At 43.4% G+C, this 23,044-nt stretch overlaps 1 protein-coding gene across 1 annotated transcript in view; it reads left to right on the top strand.

Moving 5' to 3' along the window:
• Nucleotides 1-22,873, top strand: part of LOC138610454 (transmembrane protein 132D) — a 35,486-nt gene extending 12,613 nt beyond the window's left edge. The window contains exons 3-9 of the mRNA XM_069683216.1: nt 5,183-5,320; nt 13,424-13,616; nt 15,458-15,601; nt 19,559-19,764; nt 20,035-20,299; nt 20,792-20,983; nt 21,072-22,873. Coding sequence (XP_069539317.1) covers nt 5,183-5,320; nt 13,424-13,616; nt 15,458-15,601; nt 19,559-19,764; nt 20,035-20,299; nt 20,792-20,983; nt 21,072-22,400 — 2,467 coding nt within the window. The 3' untranslated portion in view covers nt 22,401-22,873. The remainder of the gene's footprint in view (nt 1-5,182; nt 5,321-13,423; nt 13,617-15,457; nt 15,602-19,558; nt 19,765-20,034; nt 20,300-20,791; nt 20,984-21,071) is intronic.
• Nucleotides 22,874-23,044: the final 171 nt, after the last annotated feature.

Below are 23,044 nucleotides of genomic sequence, written 5' to 3'. Positions count from 1 at the left end.
AACAGCATTCAAGAAATCCACGAGGGAGAGGAACAAACTGATGAAGGCCAAAGGTCAAACACGCTCTGCTTAGTGTGTGTACCTATTTGTGTCTATGTGTGGTTGCATATTTACGTGTGTACGAGTGAATGAAGAGTATCTAAAAGGTGCAACAACAGTGCCACTCATGCCTTGCCTGGTCAGAAGTGAGATGGATGGCAGGTGCAGCACCTGAGAGCTGCTTTTCTCACACACTGTCAGTTTCAGTCTCCACAGCCATCCATCTCGTCTGGCCCGGTGCCTCCCCCTGCCCCGCAGCCTCCTCCAGGCCCGCTAACCACAGCCACGGACACTGGTTACTGCCGCCAGCCACTCAGAAGAAAAAGCGCCTCCTCCAGTCGCAGGGGGATGTTTTATTTCTTTTACACCAGAGAGGCTGAGAGAGAAAAAGTGCCTCCGATAAGTCCTCTTGTTACTGTCTCTTTGTATTAGTTAAACTCTGCTCCACTTTGCTCAACACACAGAGGTGTTCCATCACAGCCGGGCATGTTATGTAGAAGGCATTACTAGATTAACGGGGCTCCTAGTCTGTCTCATTAATACGCCGAGCCAGCCATAGTGCATACCTCACTGATTATGCTGGATTAAAGTGTTTCCACATTTACAGCAAGTAATCACACTGCACTACAGTCAGCACGAGTGCTGCACTCGTATACTGAAATAGGAAGTGCAAGTGTGTGAAGGGGGAACTTTTTTGATAAATGTTGGATGTGCAATGTGTAATGCATTGCATAAGAATAAGATTTCTTTTATCCGTAGTCAGAGCATTTCATGGAAGGATTTGACACGGTAAACAGAGCTCAAAAAATGCTGATGCAACTCAACCTTCAACACGTCTGAGACGACTGAGTCCGAACAGCAACAAAAGTGAAATAAGACTGAACGCTCATCGGCCAACGGCTTAACGGATATGTTCTGGCTTCTCCTGGAATACACACATCCATCATTGTCCAACTGTGCTTCCCTTTTGTTATTGTGCAAACCCAACATCAGATACTGTGTGATGTTGCTGTCTCAGCCCTGGCTGAAAACAAGACAAGACAATTAAATGTTTAAAAAAAATAAACCACATTTTACACATTAGCCTGTTGTTAGTTATATTTATTCATTATTTTAGTGTATTTTATTTTTGGCTGACCACCGGGGTCAGCCCTCCACATGGGTCTGTATGTGACTGAGTAACTGAGTGAGTGAGTGAGTTTGTGAGCGAGTGAGTGACGGTACTTTCAGAGCCACAGAGTATAGGCGGGGCTGCTCCTCCGCTGTCCTCACCATGTCCGCACCGTGCATATCCAGGAGTTGTTTCAGGTCTTTGTTTTAAAGGTGTCCGTGGGTTGGTCTCAACAAAAAACGATCGTATTTATGTTCGAAACGGGACCTTAATTAACACAAAACAAAACAACCGTATGAGCCGAGACAAAGAGATGGAGAGCAAGCTAGGGACAGATTGCACCCAAGTTACGTCTGTAACACGATGTTATTTATTTATGTTTACTAACATATATACTTGTGGCCTGCGGGAGACTTACGACTACGTTTTTATTTCAAACAATGTTAAGCAAGGACCGCAATCAGGAGCCTGTGAGTCACTTTATTGATCAAGTAACTTCCTGGAAAAGTTACAAACAACGGCCCAGGAAACACTTCAAAATAAAAGCATTGTGTACAAACGAGGGGAGTCAGACTTCCAGATCGGGCCTTTACTTTGAATAAGCATACTGGAAGTGTTGACCTACTTTACTCTCCGTGCCTGTGACTTTTACCTGGAAGAGATGTTAATATTGCTGTCGGAGATCAACAGGACTCACAATTCATTTGCACTGTGTATTGTTGCCAAGAACCGCGAGCAGCTCGCGGTAAAAATAGGCGTATATATCAAATATTCTCTACATTTCCGGCCCGTATCACGCCAGCAGTGTGAGGACTCTCACCTGTTTTCATGCATTTCAAATGAGAACGAACACGTCCCGCAGCCGTCACGTACACGCCACGCACACGCCACGCTTCCAGTGTTGCCCACAAAAGCGCACATTGACCTGATGCGGTCAGCCACATACTAGGTTCTCACCTAGTCTTGTTATTTATTTATCTATTTAGTTTTTGGGGTGCAGATGGTGAAGTGGTTAGTGCTGTCACCTCACAGCTACAAGGTTCCTGGTAGGGGTGGGCGTATCGATCTAAATATCGATAGTATCGATACCAGGGTGAGTATCGTTATCGGATCGATACTAGCGTGATGAGATCGATACTTTTGTTGCAGTTTCTCTTCTATACGTCCTGCAAATTACTCGAATTTCCTCACAGAGTTCATGCGAGCGCCGCGTCTCTCCAAGTCTTACTGTGCAAACAGCGCACCTCTCTCTCTCTCTCTCTCTCTCTCTGCTGCTCACTAAGGCACACTTTGCCCCCTCCCCCCCTTCCTGCTCTGCCAGAGAGCGGAGAGCAGCCCGTGATGGCGGAGAGAAAGAGAAGCGCTGTGTGGACTTTATTCACTAGAGCTGATAGGGACACTGCCACATGTGATGTGTGCAAGAAAGCCGTTCGCCACTGTGGTAACACCACCGATTTACACAAACATATTAAAGCAGTGTTGTGTGTTGTTGACATTGTTATTTTTATATTTTTGTTATATTTATATTTTTGTTACATTGTTGCTTTTTTGTTATTTTGCAGTAGTGACTTTTTCTTAAACAATTGTGTGTAGTAGAAAGTAATCTTCATAATCATATTCAACTAACTACAGGCAAAATCACAAAATTATTCAATGATCATGACATTTCGAGTAAAAAGTATCGGCAATACTAGCCCTGTATTTACTTGGTATCGGATCGATACCAGAATTCCCAGTATCGCCCACCGCTAGTTCCTGGTTCAAATCCTGGTTCGGACGTGAGGAGTCGGCATATTCTTCCCATGCATACTCCGGCCTCCTCCCACAGTCCAGGTTAGGTCCATGGTGAATCTACAATTGTCCATTGGTGTGAATGGTTAATTATCTCTGTGTGTCTGCCCTGTGACTGCTGTGATTGTGTTTCTAATAACAGAGTGAAAAGATTGAATTCCCCTTTGGGGATTAATAAAGTACATCTTATCTAGGTTAATATTTTTTATTTTTATTAAGTTAATAAATTAAATGTAATATAGATATCCTGGTGGTGAGGTCCTTTGGAGTGCGCTGGACTCTGTAACGGACATTTTATGACACTGTGGTGGCGTCTGCAGTCTTTTATGCAGTGGTCTGCTGGGGAGGAGGGAGCTTAGAGAGGGACAGGAAGAGACTGAACAGACTGGTCAGAAGGGCCGGTGAGGTTCCTGCACAGGATACAAACATAAAGGTCTAAATACCTTCTCCCCCCACCATGAAAACTGAAGCTGCTTGCATGTTGCAAATTGAAACAGTCACAATCACAGGCTGACCCACATGTATTTCTCATTTAACTCACTGCGTGTTAGGCTGCTGTGATGTTGGGCTTTGCTGCCTCCTGGGAACCGTCTGACTGATAACAACGGACTGGCTCCCCTCCTCTCTTCCTACAATCTGATGCAGAGGGGCTCTACCTCCTTCACTAACACTGAGAACAAGCAACACCTACAGCGTTTCGCTCCTTTTTGTGCTTAATTTGACAAGAGCCGCTCAGGGCAAAAAGTGATTTCTCAATTTGTAATGCCTGAGTGATTTAAGCGAGAGAGAGAGTAAGAGGTCAGAGTCTTTATGGTAAATAATACTTAAGTGTCCACTGACTGTAACTCTACCTGTGTCGTGTGCGCCCATGAAGAAAAAAAGACCTGCAGCTTTTGTTCTCCAGACGGTCACAGCAGCAGAACATTTCACCTTTAGCCCCCTGCTCTCTGGTTGAACCTGTGCGGATCACATGTAACAGCTGCTGTTTGCCCCAGCTGACACAGACGTAAATCCGCAGTCTCCCGGGTCACGATGGGTCAACAATATAGACTCTACTCGGTCATCCCGTTTTTAATAGTCGAGCGATTATTTCTGACAAATGGGTTACAAGGGAGGCCTCTCATGCCAACTGTTGCCTCTTGAGATTTTCCCTCCAGATTTCATTTTGAACGTGCAGATGTTTGCAGAAACAAGTGCTCGCTAATGCACGCAGGACAAATGTGCAAAATATGCAGCCAAAACTCAGCGCAAATCTATTAAGAGGTCATGTTAAATACTTCAATTAGTACATTTTGCATTTGTCTCCTCATGCCTCCTTTTGGAGTCAAACTCCCCCCCTGCCCAAAAGCAGGAGAAGAACTCAGATTGCTGTTGCTCATAGATTACACCTCCTCCGAGACTCATAATGCGCTCAACTGTTTATCTCACAGATTCAGTGATAAACCGCACAGCTTTGCATGCAGATGAAAAGCGAAGAATTACACGAGGATGCTGTTCAGAACTATTTGACACGACTTGTCGTCGCTGAACATTCACGCAGGCTTATCAGAGCTTATATTTGGGAGAGTAGTCCGACATATAGATCATTAGTATTGTTGCAGCAGAGGAACAGATTTTTACATGTGTGCTTCCTTTGGTTTCACTCAATCCCTATTCTTGCATAGGAATATCTCATTAACATCTGACCCACTGCAAGCTGCTTACGCTGAGGAAGCCCACCGGGATGGTCGACATGTTCGGCTGCGTAATGCTTTCACTTGCAAATTAGAGGCCGAGGAAACTAATGATCCATTTGTTCTGTTTAAATAATGAGTGCATGTAAGGATAAACAGGAAGAACATTGTTTCATATGCACAAGGGAATGAGGGTGATTAAGGGGGTGGAGTATGGGTGGTACTACATCAGTGGTTTCTGACATTTTCTTTAATAATTCCCTTCACTTTTTGTTTGGTCGTAATCGATTGCTCCTCTGAGTATAAAAAAAACAGTTCTATGTAAAAAAACATGAAGATTCTTGTTGCGGAAATCCTGGATTTGTTGTGATAACCTGGACAATAATTATGACACGATTAATCATAAGACATGTGCTGAGAAATTAAGCTAAAAAAGTGGTCTATACGTATATTTTTGGCTAATTTTATTCCACTTAAACTGTAAAAATAACTGAATTTCTCCGGTTGTTCATATGAGACATTTCCCCTTTACCACATTCTTGACCTTTTCCTATTTGACTTTTCGCAGAGCGACAGTAAAGAAAGGCGTGACCTTTCGAACAGCGACACCCAGTAACTCTTTACTGTGGGACATCACTCTGGATATGGGTGCAGATGGAGCCATCGCTGTTATCTGTCAGAGGAAGGCCCCCATACCTGGGAAAAGGCAAGTCTGCTCTCTTTGCATTACTCTACATGACATTGAATGCCACCTACATGTTTGTATCTATTGTGTTGCCGCTTTCACATATTTATAAGCTTAAATTGCTGTTGTTAGAGGGGAGAAATATCACTCTACAGATCCAGGGGGGATATTTCATGTACTGTTGTTCGCCAGATCTCTAGCTGTTAAAAGTGGCACTGTTGTTGTAATGCACGTCCTGCAAAGCGAATCAGCATTTGTGTGTGCACCTGTGGAGTAAAAGTCGTGCCATCTGTACAGCACAAGACCCAAAACGGCTTACTGCAGAGGTAAAGTGTTGTGTCCTGGGAGGACGTCTTTAAAACTTTCTAAGCACAAGTTGGCTGCACGTGAGCCTCTAAAGCTGCCAAGATATGGCTTTTTTCCTTTACAGCCCACTTCTCCTCTGCGCTTTAATCATTTCTAAACTTTACTATCCAAACACATCCATGCATTTGTAGTTTGCAGTTTATTTTAGCATTAAAACTGGCAAGCAGGGAATGTAGTTATATCCAAACTGTCGTGAGCCCTTTACGAGAACAACTCTAAAGCTAATTACGAGACACCTGCAGGTTTTTCTGATCAAACTCGGCTCTTTGGGCACACGAGGAGTCCTTAACCTGCCTGATAACCCCATTAAACGGGGCAACACCCTTTTCCCTAACAAGCAGCTTATCTTAGATGTGCTTTTAAGTTCAACCGAGTGCGGCTTTCTGTCATTAAACTCAGGTGAGTTGAGTTGAGTCACATAAGCGTGGTCCTTACCGAGATTAAAGACACCTTGCTTAAAAACAGGGAAAAGGACTGTCGCCCGTCTCTGTGAGGCATGAAGGTGTCTTACCCTGCTGCCGCCACAGTCGCCTTAAACTACACAACTTTTCAATTATTTTATACAATGTAGGCAATGCAGCTAATGGAACAATGTAATAGAGGCAAAAAACTACAGTTCTACTTGTAAGTATTCAACTTACAGTTAAGCTAGCAGCTCTGTGAGGCACAGCTATACTCAAAGCTAAATGCTAACACCAGCAGGGCATGCTAACAATAACAAAAAATCAATTTGGACATTAACACTGTGTATGTCCTGTATTGCTGGGTGAAAAACATATTCCCCTGACAGAAAGCCCTGCTGGCAAACTTTGAAACTACAGGTATCTTACTTAGAGCTACGCTAGCGGCTCTGTGAGGCGCAGCAGTTCTTTAAGCTAAATACTAAACACTAGCAAGGCAACATTCTCTCACTAACAATGCTCATGTTAGCAGGTATGTTTACCATGTAGAGCATTTTAGTTTTGTGTGTACAAAGAGTCCAACAACAGATTCGCCTTTTGTAAACAAAGTTACTTCTTTTCATGGAGTCTGACCCTCTATCAGACTGTAGATAGAGGGTCAGATCAGTCATCAAGACTCAAGATATTTGGGATAACACTTCATTTTTATTAAGTAAATGTAGCTTAAGGACTTCACGGTGGTGCAGTAGTTAGCGCTGTCGCCTCAAAGCTAGAAGGCTCCTGGTATAGATCTGGGTTCGCACATAGTGGGTCATTCTGTGTGGAGTTTGAATGTCCTCCGACTTCCTCGAACAGTCCAAAGACACACTCGTTAGGTTCTTTGACTCTAAGTTGCCCGTAGGTGTAAGCGTGTTATTTGTGTCAGCCCTATGATTGACTGGCGATCAGTCCAGGGTGTACCCCACCTCTCGCCCAATGACAGCTGGGATCAGCTCCAGCCCTCTGGTGACCCTGACCAGGATAAGTGGAATAGAAAATTGATGGATGTAGCTTCTTAGCTTGCATGCTAACATTTGCTAGCTAACACTGGCACTAGGTAAGAAAATGTTTGGTGAAAAAGTATAATGCAAATTTAAAGTGGATAATCAGAGTCATTAGGACTCGTACCCGAGGGATATGCATAGACAATTTGGATGTCGCTAACTGACAGACAGGTCATTTTTTCCCCCTGTAGAGTAATGCATTGTCCCGGTGTAATAAGCTACTACAACTGTCCTCTGATTGGCTAAGAAAGCCAGTAAAGACAGAGCTCAATGAAGTCCCACCCACGTCAGAAGGGAACACCACTCATTGCTCTCCATTGATGTTGCACTACAATAGTCTCTCTTCGTCACTTTCCTCTGCTAGCAAAGAACAGAAAAGTGCCCCATGACTGTTATGTGGTCAGAGGTTCTACCAACATGGCCATCTAACAGATTTTACATATAAATACATGCTCTTTCTTGATCTGAGGCAAGTGTCACGATTTTGGTCAGAAGTGTTCTGGCTCCTGTTTGTAGTCCTAGTAGTCTCGTCCAATAGCATTTCATTAGGCACTGGCTCTATGAGATTTAGCATTTATAAATCTCTATAATCAGACATCTGCATGCGAGTGCAGGAAATGATCCCCTCTTTGATATCGCCTCTCAACATCTACTCCATTCTCGCTCCTCAAGTTTCCAGTCAGACTACAAACAATCGCAACTCTCGGAAAAGGAAGTCATAGCCTGAAGTCCCTTATCACAAACAGCTGGCTCCACCAGACGCCCTGAAAAGTTGACCATCCCTCCCAGAGGCTCTATCGTCTTCAAAAGATAGCAGATGGGTTTTGAGATTGCCAACAGGGTAAAGAACCCAGAATAAAGTTTTTTTTTTGCAAGCATCAAAACAGAAGAACTGGGATTTTAAGAGGACAAAAGTGGATACAGGCAATGATACGATTGATCAGCAGGAGGAATGAGAAAACAGTGGGGTCCTGACATTTGAGAGGGACAGTTTAAAGACAGTATAAAGTTAAAACTAAGCTATTCAAGGCCTGGTTTGGGTTTTTGTAAGGTTAAAGCGTGTCTGTCAATTCGATCACATAGTTTCAAATGTTTTACTTGAAGGCATTCAGAGGGACACATTTGTCAAGAAAAATAACAAGAATGTCAATATTGATTTTGTCAGTATAGCCTTTAGTCTCTTGTAGACACAGTGCGCTAAAATGATCCTTGAACATGCAGAAATCTGATGATTTTAGCGAGTCGCTTTGTCAGTGTTCAGCATATGGTTGTAGATTTTTGACACAGACTGTTTACCCCTTCACTGGGCCTGGGCTTTAGAGTATGACATGTTGTGCTTTGTCTATATAGGTCAAACACATGACTTTCACCCAGGAGACAGCTGTTCATGTCCTCAATAAGACAAACTGTCAACATAGACTTAATATTTGTATAATCTTTATATTTATTTCCCAAAACTAGAAGCTTTGGTGCCTAAACCTATGCATGTTTAATGTTCTATAACAGGCCACTGTTTGGGTAGATTAAGGCAATTACACTTCTTATGTTAAGGGAATCAGGGTCAACCTGGAATGTAACATTGTAAATGAAATCCTCCGTAGTCCTCTGTGGAATATACTCCTGGGAGAAAGCTGAAAAACTTGGCCAGGCTTTCATGAGGATAAACAAGGTTGAGGTTAACTAGCAGTTAGCAAGGTAGCGAGATGACTTCTACAGATGTTATGGCATGTTCTGGTTAAGGTACTTATAATACAAACGTTCAGAACTGCTATAAATCTGTACGTACATAAAAAACTAAGTTTGCACAACCAGTTTTGGAGGGTAAGTGAGTTATAAGTGATGGGTACCGGGTCACGGCTAAATGACTAGAGAACATAGTAGCTCAGATGTGAGCAGGTCTTTTATCAGTACTTTTATGAAGTTTAGTACAAATTATTATCACTATGTTGCCTCTCCCTGCTCTCTGTTCTGGAGCACTTGTAAATAAAAGGCCAATACATTATCATGCAGAATGTTAGCATGTAAAAAAAGGAACATTTCTTATCCAACACAGTAAAGGTTTACACTAACACAAGACGCGGTAGCATCCACCTGTAAAAGCCAAACGTTTACAATGTCCTGTCGTGGTTTATCTTTTTTACCATCCGTGATAACAAACATGTCCGAGACAAGTTACGAACACATGGAGATCAACTGAGGATATATTTTTGACGCTGGAGTGAAATACTACCATTTTCGCTGCAGGCAAAGGCTCAGAACTCAAAACTCTTCAGGTCTGCAGTCTACATTTCAAACCTGATGATTGTGAACCAGACATGGCATTGGAGGCGGGTATCCGAGATTGAGGAAGTGGCCTCCGCCAGATGACGTTTTGACATAGTGTGGCGGAGGTTTCCAGGGCCCATTGAGGAAGCGGATAGCGTCCTCTAAAGGCACACCATAATGGCATTAGTTCCCCATAATAGCATGAGAGGACTGAGGTTGAAAATCGGCAAATTGGCCCTTTAACAACTGGATTTGGAAAAAAATAACGCTTGACAGACTGACAGCACCATGCTGCTACACGACTGTCTGAGTGACTGAAATGTTCACACACTCACACACAGCTAATTTCTGTTGTCATTTGTGCACTGCATTTTAATAATTTTCAGCATCGAGCCAGTGCTCTCAAAAAAATGTATCCATTGAGACTGAGCTCGAACAGTACGCTATGCCTCTTGAGCAGCTCCGAGAAATGCTTGTACAACTGAAGCTCTAATCTGTGTGTGAATGGATGGCCTAGCTGGAAAAGAGCAAGCAGCCAACTTTCTCCGGATAAGGAAGGAAAAAAATAAAAGCAGACATAGAATAGAATTTCTCAGTGAAGCTTGTTTGAATATAACGTACTATAAAAAAGATGCGGGGATCCTTTGCAGGGATATTTAAGCCAAACATGTTGGTTTGTGTGACTCTGATTCTTCATTGAACAATACACACAGCATGCGTTAAAGCAGAGCCAGAACACTGACCTTATATATGCTTGTTATTATTGGTTTGACCTCATTATGTTGTTTTCCCCATTTGGTATGGATTATGACATTGTTTATCACAAGTTCTTTATGGGTAAACATATTCTTCCACTCAGTCATTTCCACTAATCCTCTGTAAAATGTCATGAAACCAGCAGCACCCCTGCAGAGAGCGCCTACTGTCGCACCACTGTGGGGATTTCTGGGACTTTTTGTCTTACTGGCTTTAGCGAGCACTAAAAGTATTTGCTGTGTCTGTACATTAAAGCTTTATTATCCTCTGTTGCAGCAGCTTGGTTTGGATTTTAGCATTAAAGCACGATGATACTGCCGGCTGTAAACAAGTTGCCGTTCCCCTGCAAGCTTCACAAGAATGACTGAGGCCGTAAATAACAGCAGCATCCTCTATCTTACGCATATCTGTGTTAATGCATACTTAAGGGGATATATGCACGCTTTCGTGAGTCAAGCATATCTTGTTTTGATATTTGTCCAGAATTGTTATTATCTTTTAATCTCAGGTCTCTGAGCAATATGTTAAGATTATTCAATTACGCTAAACCTCTGTCTTGTCCCAAATAATGGCGCATATAATGGAGCACTGAGTGAGAGGAGGACACAGAGAGGGGACTTTTGTGTGCTTTTGTTGTTGAGTTTGGAACTTAGTGGAGGATTAACAAAATATGATTTGCACTTTCTCCAATTGTTGTTGCTTTAATGCAGCAGAGCGGCTGGTGTGTGAGGCTTCAGAGGTCATTTCCATGCAGCAAACAGGACTTATTGTTCATCTGCTCAGCTCTGACACAGATATTTATAACATGCACACACAGATGCACACCGTCTGATAATGTCCGTGTGTGTGTGTGCATGCTTATTGCATTTTTAGTCGACCAATATATCTTTGCTATAGTTCAATACAGTGCCAGGAAAGGATGCTAACTTGGGCCATGGGAGAAAATTGAATCCATGGCTGGGACACTCTGTTCTCGCTGGCATCAGTGAGGCCATTATAAGTTACAAAGGCTTATGCTGTGTTGTGTATGCAGAAGGATGCTGTCCTTGGACCACCTTTTTATTTACTAGCAAGAAAGGCAAATTCAGCCTCATCCCTTCTTTTGTTTCAGTTTGTGAAAATAATCGGAGATGCAAAGCCCTCTATACAGTTAGAAAAAAGGAGGATTGGGTCTTGTTGCAACTACTGGGATCTCATCCTTAACCCAAGAAAGCTCTACAGTTTTCATCCAAGCAGCCAAACTGTTAAAATCTCATTATGAATTTTAAGCTGGAAATCTCCAAAAATCCAGTCTCGATCTTAACCGGGTCAAATTCTACTTTTCATCTCAGCAGCAACGACAGTTTTCTAAATATTAATCCTTTATCCATAAATCAGTGGTGCACAGTCTACTGTTCACTGCAGCCTATATAATAATATAATATAATAATCATATATAATACATGCTGCATTAGGACTACACACTGGTGCAGTGGTTAGCAGGCCTTTCTGTGTGGAGTTTGCGTGTTCTCCCCGTGCATGCGTGGGTTACCTCCGGGTACTCCGGCTCCCTCCCATGGTCCAAAGACATGCTCGTTAGGTTCATTGGTGACTCGAAAATTGTGAGTGTGAGCGTGAAAGGTTGTCTGTCTCTATGTGTCAGCCCTGTGATTGACTGGCGACCAGTGCACGGTGTGCCCCGCCTCTCGCCCAACGACAGCTGGGATTGGCTCCAGCCCCGACCCCCCTGTGACCCTGAACAGGATAAGCGGTATAGATAATGGATGGATAGATGGACGTGCTGCCTTTATATCACAAAGTAAAAGTGGTCTTACTGATGCTTTTGCTGTCAATATGTCACAGCAGCAAAGTAAACATGTCATACTTTCGTATATAACTAAGGTTATTGGTTAAAGTGATTTTGCATGACAAGCAAAACGTAATAGTATGAGGTCAATGTTAGATATTATCTCAGCACTCATCAAATTTCTGCATGTAAAATAAATCTTCGAGGAGTGATGAGGTCGGAGCCGAGACGTTCTGCTGCTGCACTAAAAATTTCAAACTATTTCCAATGTGAGTACTGCCCCAAACGAAGGAGTTCAAGTATCCTGGATACGTGAGATTGACAGACGGATTGGTGACGCGTCAACAGTATTGTGGGAGTTGTACTGGAACGTCGTGGTGAAGAGGGAGCTGAGCCTGAAGGCGAAGCCCTCAATTTACCAGTTGGTTTATGTTCCATCCCTCACCTATGGTCATGAGCTTTGGGTAGTGACCAAAAGAATGAGCTCGCCGATACGAGCAGCTGCAATGAGTTTCCTCCGAAAGGGTGGCTGAGCTCAGGCTTAGAGATAGGGTAAGCAGCTCAGACATCCGGATGGAGCTCGGAGTGGAGCCGCTACTCCTTCGCATCAAAAGGAGCCAGTTGACGTGGTTCGGGCATCTAATTAGGATGACTCCTGGGCACCTCCCGTTGGAGGTTTTCCCGGCCCATCCAACTGGGAGGAAACCTGACAACGCCTCGGGATCCCCCAGGAAGAGCTGGATAATCTTTCTAGAGAAAGGGGCGTCTGGGCTAACTTGCTTAGTCCGACCCGACCCGTATAAGCGGATGAAAATGGATGTGTTGTGATGATGTTGTGTAACTAAAGAGATGAGGGCCTAAAGGAAACTAAACAACATGGGATTCCATGCTAAAGGTGTTAGCATGTTGGAATTAGCATTCAGAGAGCACTGTTTAGCCTCACATAGCCTCTAACATGACCGTAACCTCCTGGTCTTGTTCAATGATATTCAACAAATAATTCGTTTAAATCCTAATGCAAAGTGTGCCATCTTCACACAATGAAACAAAAGCCCATTTGTTGTGCTGTCCTTTGGGCTAAACTACCCAATGCAGATTCTGATCTGCACTGACTCGTCCCCCTGTACAGAGAACAATGAGCCACATGCCGAGGTGCAGGATACACTGCGCTATAATCAGTGCCTCTTCATTCAGACGTGATTATCTCTGCAGGTATTTAATGTGTGGAGAGAGAATTGCAAACCCCAATGGTGACATAATCATGTTAAGTGTCTGTGGCTGTGATGGAAAAATTCTGTTTTTCTGGTGATAATTTGCATTATGAAGAAGCTGGAAGGAATCGCTCACAGTTGCACTTCTTGCACCAATTTATAAGATTAATAATAGAATATAAGAATGGAAAAGTGCAGTAAGACCTGCACTCGAAAGACACAGCAGTGGTTGAATTGGAATTATAGATGGGTTTGTATGCATGTGTCTCTTTCTAACCGATGTTTTTTCCGTTCAGGCTTGAGAGCAGTCTGCTGGAGGTGCTTCAGATGGACTTTGAAGTAGAGGAGCTGAGCAGTCCTCTCGACAGTCAGGTCATCATATGGAAGCTGGAGCTCCCATCCGACTCCAAAAATGTGGCCAAGACTGAAGGAGCCATGAGGATCTACACCACTCAGAGAGACTTTGTCGGCCTGGCTCCTCTTGTCATGGTGAGTTAGCTGTCACACCTAATCATTACTAAAACCTGCATGGACGTTACTGACAGCAGTGTTTTCCAATAATCCCAACACTTGGACCGTATCCTTTGAGCGCTGGTGCGTGAATTTTATCATAAAACGCACTTTGCTCGGATCCATTCCTGTCTGGTTTGCGTACACGGAGAGCTGGATATGCTTTGGGTTGTTTACTAGGCTAAATGGGTTCTATTTTGAGCAGAGTGTGACCTTGTGTTGTTGACTGTCAGCTAGCTGATGTCTCTCTTCTGTGCTGTTCTGCCGTGCAATATGTGGTCATCCTCTCCTCCAAACAGCTGCTTCATGTGCTTCTATTTTGGTGCCGGCGGCCTCTTTATCATGCTACCTCTATAATTAATCCATGATATAATCTGCACTACTAAATACAGAACATTACACAAGAGTTTACACCACTTTGAATTATAATATTGAATCAGAGCATTGTGTCACCAGTGGGGCAATGGCTTAATAGCGCACCATTGTCTGCAGGAGAGTCATAAAGCAATGTCAAACGGTTACATGACTGACGTTTTTCAGCTTCTAGTATGTTTACAACGAATGAAATATGTGATTAAAAGTTAAGAAGTATTATACTGAATGTTAACCTCTGCGGTGTAAGGTAACTTTTATTTCACAGTGCCTCTCTCTCAGTGCCGCTCTCCCATCATTACGGTACCAGGGTGCTTTAAGTTATGAGGATATGCCACAGTGTTCTGATTTGTGAATTTGACATGGTTCATCTCTCTCGTGGATTAGAAGGCGACCTCAGGCAAAGGGCCAAACATGAGGAGATTTGATGGCTGGCTGGAGGGGACATTATCATGACTGATCACTCCTTCACTTGCTCTATGAACTCCAGCAAGTGCAGCAGCTCAATACTTCTTTTATAATGGCAGCCGCCTTGCTGACACAGGCTTCGGATCGGTATTTTTAACTATATTGTAATGGCAATTAAAAGAAGTGATATTCAGTTATTTCAGCCTCATTTAAAGCCGTTTTTACAGTCGAGATGGACTCTTACCCATCTGCTTCATTTTGGTGCTCAGAGTGACCAAGTGTCTCTTTAAATTAGATTCAAGTGATCACTCACAGCACTTGACCGGGCAGCGCTCCACTGCTCTCAAACTGATTTAGACACACGATACTCCATTATTTCAAGTTCATTTAGAACAGTGTGTGTGGACACATATCCATCTGCTTCAGATTACATGCCTTGATTATCCATGCATGCACACAGCATGTCAGTACGAACACACACACACACACACACACACACACACACACACACACAGAGTTAACAAACCACCTCTACCTTACATTAATACATAGAACAAGAAGAACCATTTATGAGACAGTACATGGACTGCATTTACATACTAATGGAAGCCACCTGCCTTGCCAGGAGCAGGCCGTCCTGAACTACTGGGTCTCTGTGTCTTTCTCAAGGTCACTTTGACATTGGACTCAGAGGCCCAGGGATCGAACAACAAACCATGATGATTGGTGGTCGACTCATCTAGTCTACCTGCCACAGCTGCTGCATTTAATAACACACTGAGCATTAAAGACCAGGATGTACTTCATGTCTGGAGAGATTACTTTTAGTCCAGGTCCATGGCTGTAGTTTTATGATCATGTTTAAACTGAGATGACACGCTGTGACCTTTATCTTCTTGCTTTCATTCACCAAAGACCTGTATGCACTACATTCAAAAACATGACTAATGTCTACAATATCAAATTTACAAAGGTACTTGGCTTTGCTATGGAAGTAAGCAATATGTAACGACTGGCTGATTCCCCTGACCTCTCTGCAGGACACAGAGATCCTGAACACAGCGGTTCTGACAGGGAAGAAGGTGGTGATGCCTGTGAGGGCTGTCGCCGTGGAAGAAGACGGACTGGTCACTGACGTGTCTGACTACACAGACTGTAGCTCCACTGATGAAGATGTACTCAAGGTAGGATTAATCCCCCACCCGATTCTTGTTACATACTTCTGCAGAGGGACAAATAACCTTCTGATAGATCAATTAAAAATGTAGGGGTTCACGCATTCACAGTGTGATGACTACACTGAAATAAACTTCATTGAAACGTTAAAGGCGAAATTGCTCGGAATTCTTTTTAAATAGTTTTTTATTCAACCTTGGTCGCGTGTGATGCAGAAGCATTGTGCGAAAACGTTCTATCCCTGCTCGTACAAAAATGAGTTCAGCATCAATCAGTGGAAGAATGTGAGATGTTCGTGTCTTCTCTAGATGACACTCGTGTCTGTTTCAAATAGGCGCCTGTTGGTGAAGCAACTTTGAAATCAAAGCTTTACAAGCTACAGATTATTTTTATTTAACCTTTGTTTTACCAGGAATAAACCCATTGGATACAAAATCTCTTTTACAAGAAAGTCCTGGCCAAGAGCGTTCAACAACACACTCTGCTGCGCGTACAAAAGCCGTGCAATCCTTTAGTGATTTCCCCCCTATAGAATCCTACCAAATATATCTACAAACAAAACAAAAACAGAGCATCGTGTTGTTCACCTGCATTGTACCTGACTGAAGAAGAGCCAGAGGAAACGAGACGTTGGAGTGAAATACTCACCGTCCAGTCAAGGACATTGATTGCTGCAGGTGATCTTCCTGGATTGAGGAAGTGTAGTTTAGCAAGCTCCTTGGCGTCCGCCAGATGACGCGTTTTACGTAGTCTGGCAGAGGTTTTCCAGAGAAGCGGATAACATCCTTCAAAGGCACAGAGTGAAATTGTATTTTTGTTGTACCATAATAGCATTAGCTCCACATAAAAATATGATAGGAGGTTGAAAAGCGGCAAATTTGCCAGTTAAATGCCAACAAACAGCTTCAAGTGCGATCGGACACAGGTGCTGACAGGCAGTGAAAGAGGCAATGCACAGGGTTTATAAGCAAAGCCTAACAAGGACCATATACCAATCACTACTCAAGGCAGGTATAACTCATCTAAACTGACTGCAACCTGCCTAACTTCAAGATCAGAGCTTGTTCTGCTGAAAGTTTCAGATTCAGACTCTCAATAAAACTCTTAAAATAGGCAATAATTAGGACACATTTTCACCTCATATTCAATGTTTGTGTCATAAATTCAGATTCAAAACAATAAAAAACAAATCCCAAACAAACAATTCCTTCTGGAATTTTTACAAGGACAAAACAGCAATTTTTTATTTTGTTGTAAATAAATCTGGATTTTGAATCAAAACACTACAATTAATACAGCAAAGAAAAACACATTCACTACCTACTTAGGTTTATCCATGATGACCATACCTCTATTTTTAGTTTCAGTAATTAACGACACAAAAATTGGCAAAACCAGCAGGTCAGTACAAATTTTTGTTGAACTTCTAGTTAAATTAAATCCCTCCTCCCCAACTCTGTCCACAGGGGCAGGGTTGGGGAGGAGGGGTTTAAATATGACGGTAAGGACAGATGCGGACAAATAAGTTGTACCAAAGTCACCTCTGCTCTCTGTCTCTTTTCCACATGGTAAAACAAACTATTAGCCGAGCTCGAACAACATGGCCCATCAATCACCCCAAAGATGAACCGCCGCTGAGCTACAGCGCTCATCAGAAACGACCTCACAGTCCACCACTGCGCTCCCATCCTGTGACTTGTCCCTTTTATCCTGCAAACCTTTGCACGGCTGACTGCCAAAAGCCGGCTTTGTTTACTAATGAAATTGTTAGTCAACCCTCTGGCCTCTGAGGTCAGAGGCTGTGAATGTATTTACTCAAGGGTAAAGTGGAATTGTAAACAAAGGATAAAGATATTCAGTGGATTTCAGCCCTCTAATATGTTTTTCTGCTGGTCAAATGTGTCCCCAAAAGCAGGTTTAGTGAACAACACATGTCTTAGACGATAATTCAATGTTGTGTTCTGCTCAGAGCGTTGTTTCTGGGAGGAGATCCGCAGTACAGTATACACAGTAAGCGCACATGTATTAAGTGCAGATGGGTGTCAGTTATAAGAAAAGCAGGATTACACGAGGATATGAGGAGGCTTGACGCGGCCTAAATCATTCTTTCCAACCTTGTAATGTAGCCGTCTTTGCTGTTGTTCTGAGCTTACTGTAGCTCTCAGTGTATTTGCTGACCGGAGAGCAGCTTCGCTCACATATATTCCATTTAATCTTCTTAGTCTAACAGGCAGCTTGACTAAGATATCTTTTCTCTTCTGGTGTGCCTGAAGAGTAACAAATCTGCGAGCGATATATGTGGAAAGAAGGATTTATCTGGAAATGGATAGCTCATGTGACAAAACGGAAGCAAAAACAAAAGTCTAATCTGCCGTGATGGAAAGGTTTTTTTTTTAGAGACATTATACGTGCTCAGGCGCTCGCTTTGTCAGGCCAGGGTTGAATGATTGACACTTGAACATGATAAGCAGGGACATATTGTTCATAGACGTCTACTTAGTTGATTAATCGTCATAGTTTATGGCGTGCCATTGCAATTTGACGGATTTACAAGTCTGAACTCTGCGTAACGCCTGAACTAAATCTGCCCCTCTGCAATAGATTTATTAATTCAGCAAACTCATTAAAACTTATTTAACTTGTATTATTTGCACAGAGAAACGACAGTCACAGTTGTGTTAGTGAAGCGTGCATTTCAGCATTTTTAATTTGTGCCCGTCTAACACTGCCCAGTGATGAAAGTCAAATCCCACTTTAAATAAATATCTGTTTTGACACCAAAATCACTGAGGGATATTCTTGGCTGCGGGATGAGATTGTGACTAGGATGAGTGGGCGGATGACACATTAAAATGGCATTCCCTTTTAACTGATGCTTCAGTATATTATTTGAACACAGCTCATAGAAGTTCAGTGGTTTTCTTGGAAGTGTGTTAGATCACAGATGAGTGGTTGACTGCCTCAACACTCAAATGAAAATATGAGCGCTCTACATGACTTTACTGGAACCAAAAATCGTTTTATGCGTGCATTAGAAATTTTCCATAACAACTGTTCAAGGGCTTCATAGCGCTATATATTGTAAATTGATAAATCAAGCAGAGGTTTATGTGCCAGGGCATCTCCGTGAGCAGCGATGATGACACATAATGTTGTGGTCATTCCAAAGTTTAAGCTCGAGTCATGACTGACGCTCGGATGCAATGATGACACAAGATTCTCCCCAAAATAGCGCGTCTCCGTGACAGCTCATCTTCTAGCTAACTGTTGGGTTCACACGAATGAGAGCGGGATTGTATTTGCTATTCGTACTGCTCCTAAGGCTATCTGTCAAAGTCACCGTTTTTCCCCTCTACTCCCCCGCGCACTTCAGGGGCTGGTGACTGAATTTCAATGCTGCGTTAATTATCCAATTTGTTTAAAGCAGCGGCTGTCGAAAGGACCAAGGAAAAACCTCCTGAGTCGTGTCTCAAAATGTCCATGACAATTTTTTAGCAGTTGCCCAAACTTGCCAAGGTCACCTTTGAAATTATGGCGTAATGAATGCACTACGCTGTGAAGGACTGATGTTCAGAACTGCACCACATGATATGTTGATTTACATAAAATTGCAATGCAGCCTCTTCCTAAAGCTTCGGACCGGTGATCATCCCAGTAGTTTATTACAGTCGGATGACATTACTATGGTAACACATGCAGTGCAAAACTGCTGCAAGGCCATTTGTTGTTGTACAAATGGCCTATTTGTTAAAACAGTGACTTTTATGAGAGGTTTGATAATTTTTTGTCATTGGTTAGATGAGCAACATCTCCCCCATTGACGACAGTCTCACTCTGAGTTTGTTAAAGATTATTTACATGAGGGTACTTAGACAAAGTTCTTTTTCTTATCAGGGACATTTAAATGACAAGATATTCATCCTGTGATGGATTGTTGCCTTTATAATGTATTTTCTTCAACCCAGGTGTCAGACAGATGCGACTATGTTTTCGTGAATGGCAAAGAGACGAAGGGCAAGGTGAAGATGATGGTGAACTTTACCTACAGCTACCTGAGTGCGCAGCTGGAACTGAACGTGTGGATGCCCCGACTCCCTCTCCAGATCGAGGTGTCAGACACGGAGCTGAGCCAGATCAAAAGCTGGAGGGTCCCCATACTAACCTCGAAAAGGTGGGACACACATACCAACTGTTTGTTTTAACAGAAAACCTGCTCTTATTTGATGTCTAAATGGGATTTCTAGACAGGTTCTTTAGCCCATTAAAATCCAAATCATATCTCTCCAAGGATTTAAGGTTTTGATTCCATTACATAATGTACTGTAATATCTCAATGTGATCCAATCAAGCAAAGAGAAAGGGGTTGAGTGATTAGAGTGTAGCAGGTCACAACATTTACTGTGTGACAGGTGTGACCTGCATGTGTGTTTTTTGTGCCCAGAGCTGGCTGGAACAGTGAAGAAGATGACAGGAAGGGGAAGGGCTGCATGCTGCAGTTTCAGCACGCCCTGGTGCGGGTGCTAACTCACTTCATGGCAGAGCAGGCAGACCCTCGGGATCCCAAGGCCTACTTTCTGGGCTCTGATTGGCAGGTGGATGTCACAAGGTTGGTTCGATACTTCATGAAGGTGGAGGACCCTCGAGTAGCAAGACTGCAGGCAGGAAGAGTGCTGTCGGGGCGAGACCCTGGGACTACCAGCGTTCAGGTAATGAACTGAAATACTGCATGGATTATCCATGGCCTGAATAGTCTCTGATCAATTCCAGAGCAAGAAGCAGCAACCAAGAGCCTAGATAGATCGTGTAGTCTACTCCAACCAAATCTTGGAACCCATCAGCTATTGTCTATTGAATGTACAGCCTCTGGGAGCAACAGACTTTCTTCAGGTGTGACTATAAAGGAGTTCCAGGCCAAGACTTCCTTTTCCACCCCTCGTCATTGTTTACAATCTGACTTGCAATTTGAGTGGTTTCAATTGAGATGGAATTGAGAGATGAGAGATGACTGGATTGTCATCAGACGATAGCTGTTGGGTTCTAAGGTAGTGCCTCTTTTTCTCTCCACACAGACCGTTTTCCTGCATAAAGTCAAAACCCCCAGAATTTGTTAATAGAGATAACTTTTAACCCTATAAACTGAACTGTTCCTGAGAAGGAGATACCCCAAATAATTGGCTGTCTCTTTTGTTCTGTTACAGGTGTTTTCTCCGCTCTCTGACACAATCTTGGCTAAGACAACTATAAAAGTCTTGGATGACAAAGTGACCATTTCAGAGTTGGGGGTCCAACTGGTTACAGGCCTTTCCATGACTTTACAACTTAGTCCTGGAAGCAATAGGGCCATCCTGGCTACCACAACCACACAGGAGGTTCTACAGAGCCCAAAACAGGTAACAGTCTTTATCCACTTAAATGTCTCAAAAATGAATTGAAGATTAAAAGCACCATTGCAATGTCTCGTATTTTCTGTTCTTTCAGGAAGCTTTGGTCAGTGCCTGGGTGCAATTCAGTGATGGCAACCAGACGCCACTTGACATTTATGATCCTGCTTTCTACCGAGTGACGGTTACATCGCTTGATCAAGGGGTGGTTTCGGTGCAAGGCACACCTCCAACTGTGGTGGCAGAGGGTGAAGGCGAAGGAGTTCTAGTCAGAGTAGAGATGTCCATCTGTGAGGCCTGCCAGAAATCCAAACGCAAAAGCACTGTGGCTGTTGGCAGCGGCAGCCTCAAGGTCAAGTTTCGGGTGAGCAGCCGACGCCCGGAGGGCAATACTAGCAGCATCGACAGCAGTACTGTTACCAGCAAGGACAATGGCAGTGATTATGGGAATGATGGTGGAGATGTGGACAGCGAGAGGAGGCAGAGGAAGCCGTCACAGGATCCTCCAGCAGGAAGCTCAACCTCAGATAGGGAGGAGGGTGCTATGCAGAAGATCAGTACCACAATTAAATCTACCGAACGAACCTTCATAACCAGCGGCAGCCTTGGAGGGGTGGGTAAGACCAGCAATTTAGGAAACTCCGGAAGTCCTACCAGTGTGGTAAATACTAGCATGATGAGTAGCCCTAGTGACAGCAGCAAAGCATATGGCTCGGACAATATGATAGCAGAGGATATGAGCAGTGTTAGCTTTACGAGCACTGTGAAGGCCCCGGGAAACTTAGTAAACTATAACAACTTCCCCCCCAAGGTGGATGTACCTGGACAGAAGACAGCGGAGGTAGAAATTGGTGGTGAAGAATTGTTGGCCAACAGGCCGCTCACAGATTTGGAGATTGGCATGTATGCTCTGTTAGGCGTCTTTTGCCTGGCTATCCTGGTTTTTCTGGTGAATTGTATCTCATACGTTATTAAGTTCAGGCACAAGAAGCCTCCCTCCCATGGCCAGGAGCCCACAGGGCACAGGCATGACTGGGTATGGCTCGGCACGGATGCTGAGCTGGTGATGAGCGTGCCCGGAAGTCCTGTCCAGCAAGACTCCCAGACCACAACCACAGTCATAGACATCGGGCCTGATAAGACTGCCTCTTTGTCCAGAAGGCCCAGTTGCCTGGCCTCGGTGACAGACTCTCCCATCAGCTGCGTGGGCTCCATTAGGAGCAAACCTATGCACAGCGAGTCCATCCACTCGCCCACCAGCAAGAGAAAGAGAGTCCAGTTTACCACCTTCTCCACTCTGGAGCGCCAGCATTCACCACATGTCCCGCCCAGGGAGAACGGCCATGGCATCCACTGGGTTGGGAAAGAGGACAGCTATGAGGAGGAACCCCAAGTGCCCATCGCAGAGCCAGGGGACCAGTTATAATACCGGACCTGATCAGACCTCACATGTACAGTAGATGTGGCTTTGATCACCTCAATGCCTTTGTGACTCCAATAACTGTCTAGAATATGTGATTTTGGACTTTCTCTCCCCTACATTTCATTACCTATCAAGGCCTTTTACATGTACATGTACTGTATATTATTGTTAATATCAGAGAGTGGGTGCGTTTGGTAATGTTTTAGATGGTTGACCAGATGGACTTTTATTTATACAGTGTTTAAAGCCACCAAATGTTAATGCTGCATGTGGATATCTGCGTCTCTAAAGTTTTGCACTCACATGCTGGTATATACTAAAGTACAAAGACACACCGCAAAAGTATCTTGTAGAAGAAATACAATATATTGATTACCTATTATAATGAGGAACTCTGTGTGACAGATATGAGTTTCACCAAAAAAGTGGCTTTGATTTAACATGACTAAGTGAAATCGTTGTTTTCTATTATTAAACCCCAGACCTTTTTTCTTTGTAAACTTAAGTTGAACTAATTTTCACTAGATTTTTTTTCATTAAAACACTACGATCTTTAATATTGCCTTCCGGTTGATTTTCAATATGAAGCCATTACCAGTTTATAAAAGGCATATAATCTCTGGTAGCCGTGTGCAGGTCAGCTACCG

The sequence above is a fragment of the Semicossyphus pulcher genome, unplaced genomic scaffold, assembly GCF_022749685.1.
Source record: "Semicossyphus pulcher isolate SPU_LCO1_2020_fin unplaced genomic scaffold, fSemPul1.0.p SCAF_6, whole genome shotgun sequence".
Taxonomy (NCBI): domain Eukaryota; kingdom Metazoa; phylum Chordata; class Actinopteri; order Labriformes; family Labridae; genus Semicossyphus; species Semicossyphus pulcher.
The sequence above is the reverse complement of the archived record's forward strand: the minus strand, read 5'-3'. Positions and strand labels throughout refer to the sequence as shown.